This window comes from Corticium candelabrum, chromosome 17, assembly GCF_963422355.1.
Source record: "Corticium candelabrum chromosome 17, ooCorCand1.1, whole genome shotgun sequence".
Lineage (NCBI taxonomy): Eukaryota > Metazoa > Porifera > Homoscleromorpha > Homosclerophorida > Plakinidae > Corticium > Corticium candelabrum.
Genome location: NC_085101.1, coordinates 3,556,866 through 3,561,646, shown reverse-complemented (window position 1 = coordinate 3,561,646; position 4,781 = coordinate 3,556,866). Strand labels below are relative to the sequence as shown.

Genomic DNA, 4,781 nt, shown 5'->3' with positions numbered 1-4,781 from the left:
CAATCAGCCTCGAGTGGAATAATTGGGTCATATTATCAGTGAGCAAGGAATATCGCCCTCAGAGACTAAGGTCGAGGCGATCGGAGATGCGCTGAAAACGACGAACGTGAAGAAATAAGGCTTTCCTGGGCTTACTCAATTACTACGTGCGGTGTTGGCCAAATTTGTCAGTGACTTTGCATCCCTTGTATGTGTTATTAGGCAAGAATCGACCGTGGAAGTAGGGATCTAAGAAAGACAAGCATTTCAAAAAGGGAAACAGAAGCTTCTGGAATCAGAATTCTTGACACATTACGACTTGCAAAGACAACTGAGTCTCAGTTGTGATGCATCACTTTATGGGATAGGTGCCTGTCTGACACACATAATGCCAGATGGCGAGGAGAGACCGATAGCCTTTGCATCTAGAAGACTATCGACAGCGGAGAAAAGTACGCCCAACTGGAGAAAGAGGCATTAGCATTAGTATACGGAGAGAAGCAATTTCACAAGTATCTAGTGGGCAGAGAATTTACGTTGGTTACAGACCATCGACCCATTCTGAAGATCTTGGGACCATCTGAAGGCGTCTCAACATTGGCAGAAACCCGGTTAAAACGATGGTCACGGCTTCTCAGTGCATACAACTACAACCTGAAGTTGAAGTCAGGAGTAGACAACAAGGAAGCAGATTTGTTGTCTAGATTGCCAACACCTATGCAAGTAAATGACCCAAATGAAGAGATATACAACATGGACTACTGTAATCTTTTGCCAGTGACGGCAACCGAAATATCCAGAGAAACCAGAGAGATCCTATACTGAGAAAGGCTTATGAATATACCCGAATTGGATAGGGAAGTTCAGGGGATCCGTGTTTAGAGCTATACGCCAGACGATGCACAGAGTTGTCAACCGATAATGGATGCCTACGCTGGGGAGTAGAGTAATTATACCAAAGGCATTACGTATGGTGGTGGCAAAAGAAATTCATGATGAACATCTTGGAGTAGTCAGGATGAAGGCTTTAGCGAGGAGCTTCATCTGGTGGCCCAATCTTTACAGCGATTTGGAAAACTTAGCTAGGAGACGAAAGAAATGTCAGAGTCAAAAGTGAATACCAGCGCGATTCCTACCATATCACCCATTGATCTTCCCAGCGATGCCTTAGGAGAGGATGCATGCTGACTTCGCGGAACTATCCGGAAGACAGTACTTGCTGATGATCGACTCTTTCTTAAAGTGGAAAGAAGTACACAAATTGGACACTCATGCCACCACAGAGAAGACGATGAATGCAATGAAACTGGCTTTTAGTTATCACGGCTTACCCAGGAGGTTGGTGACGGAAACCATCCCCCAATTTAGGTTACATGAATTTCAGATATTCATGAAGGCCAATGGAATTCGAAATCAGTTAACACCGCCTTATCATCCTTCATTTAATAAACAGGCTGAAAGACTTCCAAGAACTCAAGAAAATTTTGAGCAGTCGGCCAACAGAGAGATCCATCACTCATCAGGTATCATCATTCTTACTGCGGTATCGAACGACACCAAACACGACAACAGGGAAGGCCCCAGTGGAGCTCATGTTGAAGATAGAATTGAGAACTAGACTAACTGTTTTACGACCTGAAACAGTGAACAACATCAGAGATCTGCAGACTGATCAATATGAAGATGTACCAAGATCAACGCTATGTGTCTGGAACCCGAGACAAGACATTAGAGGGAAGTAGTTAGGTAGTACCATAGTTCAGAAACTGGATCGCACGAACTACTTTGTCAATGTCGGAGGAAGTACTAGATATGTACATGTAGACCAACTAAGATCCAGAGATGAGAGGAGTATGCCACAAGTGGCAGAGACAGAAGAAACACCAATTTTAGTAGCCCTGAATCAAAATACACAGAGAGACAAAGCAGCAGGTGAAGAGGACACAACAGCTAAACCAGGTGAAATCATGCCAGGAGACAACAACGACAGCAACAGCCGAGTTATCAACCGAAGCAGAAAAAGATATCCGGCGAGATCCAACAGGAGACCTCCTGCTAGATACCGACAAGACTAAGGAGGGAGGAATGTGGTATATTATGTATACTATTTTGTTAGAGGCGGAGTTACGATGACATGAATATATGATAGCCGTAGGGCAATTGCATTGTTAGATTTCAGCGATAGTTCTGTGTGTCTATAGCAATAGATTGTCAGTCTTCCGTGGTGTAGAATCAGTGCGTGAGTATAAGTATAAATACGCACAACGGACAATGTTTTCTCACCGAATTGTTCTTAGACACTGGTAGACGAATGACTCAACGACGCATAAACGATTACGCCCTACACAGACATACCAGCTTAAACTTACATTTACTATCGTAGAGCACTTTTCTTTATACGTTTCTAGAAACAGTTTCTTCTGAAAACGTTTTCCTGCAAAAGAAGAGGCTGAAAAGATCTCCAGATGTGAAGATTATGATGAGAGGCGTTTTAACTAAAATTGGAGAAAGCTGCGCTTGCGCAGTAAGCTGTCGAGGCAGCATATCATACACTCTAGACACCAGGCTGTCATATACATATATATATATATATATATATAAATATATATATATATATATATATATATATATATATATATATATATATATATATATGTATATATGTATGTACACTCAAACTCCCCTTATCCGGGCAGCTTGGGACCGGACACTGCCCATAACTCAGAAACGGCCACATCTGGGAACACCCCCACATTTTGCTCAATATGTACACCTGTATGATTAACATTCAATTTTGCATCCCTACATGTAAGTGAATGCACATACGTACATAATAGATGTAGATGTACACTGTACACTGATTGAAAACAGTAAGAGAACATGCTCATTCAGTTCTGTACAAAAAAGAAGTAATGGATGTTTGCCTCAGTGATTCCTGTCTCATCCGAGCCGCAGTGTCACGACATTTCTTCACAAGAAGGAGATGAGCTGGATCAGTGTTTTGAGATTCAAGCCACAGCAGTGAGGTCTCCAGGGCATTGAAAGCTTCATGAGGTGTGACTGAACGACAGTCTTCCATGGCCTCCACCTCTTCACTCTCATCGTCACTGTTGCCCTGTGCTAGTGCATCTGCCACAATCTCATCGTCTTCCATGATCTGGTGGCCTGCATCACTCGAATCTGAATCAAACCATTCGGCAAAAGCTTCTTGAACATCAGGTCCCAAAGGGGCAGCCATGTCCACCATGTCACTGCATACCTCATTGCTTGAAGTAGAATCTTCAGATGTTTTAGGTGTGTCAGACTCAGGCAGCAAATGCTTCCATGCCTTGCGCAAACTGTCATTTGATGCTTTATTCCAAGCAGCCGAGATCCAGTAGACAACATCCTTTAAGGTGACTTTCTGGAGGATCTCAGGCACAGACAAATGAGGAGACTCATTTTCCATGATGATGTGTGATAGCAACTTACGTTTGTACCGTTTCTTACATAGGTCTAGAACACCTTGATCCATTGGTTGGATCACAGACGTTGTATTGGGTGGCAAAAATAGTGTTTTCACCCTGCCATCCTCAGAATGAAGTGTTGCTGAAGATGGATGAGATGGTGCATTGTCCACCAACAGAAGTGCCTTCTCCTCAATCCCTTTGTCAAGGCAGAACTTCCTGACAGATGGTACAAACCGTTCATGGAACCACTCAGTAAACAGCCTGCAGTCCATCCATGACTTATTCTGAGCATAATAATGGACAGGAAGGTTGTTCATATCCATATGCTTGAAGCAACTTGGTTTCTGACTTTTATTAATGAGCATCAATGGAAGACGGAGTGTTCCAGAGGCATTAGCACAAGCAAGAAGAGTGACACGGTCTTTGGCCTTCTTGAAGTTAGCAGCCCGTGTTTTGCCTGCAGAGTTCAAAGATGAAGAAGGAGTTAGTCGTCACCATAATCCTGTCTCATCCGCATTGAAGATTTGATCCCGGGAATATCCCTCGCTCTCCACCAGCCTCTGAAGTTCCTCACGAAATGGACCAACAGCTGACATATCCGCTGACAAAATCTCACCCCGCAATGCCGTGTTCTTTATGCCATGACGCAGGTTGAACTTCCGGAGCCATCCTGTGCTGCCCTTGAAACTCTCTGGGTCAGCATCAGGGTAGAGCTTCGCAAAAAATACTCGTGCTTTTTCTTGAAGCAAGACACCAGACACAGGCGCTCCTTTTGAGCGCTGCTGACAAAACCATTTCCAGCAAGCCGCATCCACCAGTTCAAACTTTGGGTCACGAACAATGCAGCGTTTTTCGCAAATACCAGCGACTCACTAGACAAAACACAGTCCTCGATTTTCTGGCGGTCCTTCCAAATATCTCCGACAGTGGACTTAGCGACTCCAAACTTTTCAGCCACGATCCTTTGCGACTTTCCCCCCTGAAGCTCGCGCACAATCTCCATCTTTGTCCCGAGCGTCATCACAAACCTCTTTCGCTTCTGCGGGGCAGGCGTCTGCGTTGGTCTAGTCTCAGACATCTTCAGGTAAGTCTTACAAGCTGTAAATAAGAAACTAGCACCTAAGTATGGCTATCTGTCGACAAGAAACTGGACTAGTACTGGACTTTTGATTACACGATCTTTGCCTCGACCTCGTGCACGTGGACCACGCGCAATACACGTGATGCAATTGTGCAATACGGGGGTTCCCGGTAGACGGACGTGCCCGGATATGGGGCGTCCGGATAAGGGGAGTTTGAGTGTGTGTATATATATATATATATATATATATATATATATATATATATATATAT

At 44.0% G+C, this 4,781-nt stretch overlaps 2 protein-coding genes across 2 annotated transcripts; one reads left to right on the top strand and one right to left on the bottom strand.

Moving 5' to 3' along the window:
* Positions 1-1,156: 1,156 nt before the first annotated feature.
* LOC134192856 (uncharacterized) lies at positions 1,157-1,597 on the top strand. Its single transcript, XM_062661614.1, has one exon. The coding sequence runs from the start codon at positions 1,157-1,159 to the stop codon at positions 1,595-1,597; it is 441 nt and encodes a 146-aa protein (XP_062517598.1).
* A 1,266-nt stretch (positions 1,598-2,863) lies between these two features.
* On the bottom strand, positions 2,864-3,751 carry LOC134192855 (jerky protein homolog-like). The gene has a single exon (XM_062661613.1). The coding sequence runs from the start codon at positions 3,749-3,751 to the stop codon at positions 2,864-2,866; it is 888 nt and encodes a 295-aa protein (XP_062517597.1).
* Positions 3,752-4,781: the final 1,030 nt, after the last annotated feature.

Excerpts from the sequence above, each read along its gene's own strand:
- LOC134192856 (XM_062661614.1), top strand. The coding sequence starts at position 1,157 with ATGCATGCTGACTTCGCGGAACTATCCGGAAGACAGTACTTGCTGATG.
- LOC134192855 (XM_062661613.1), bottom strand. The coding sequence starts at position 3,751 with ATGGATATGAACAACCTTCCTGTCCATTATTATGCTCAGAATAAGTCA.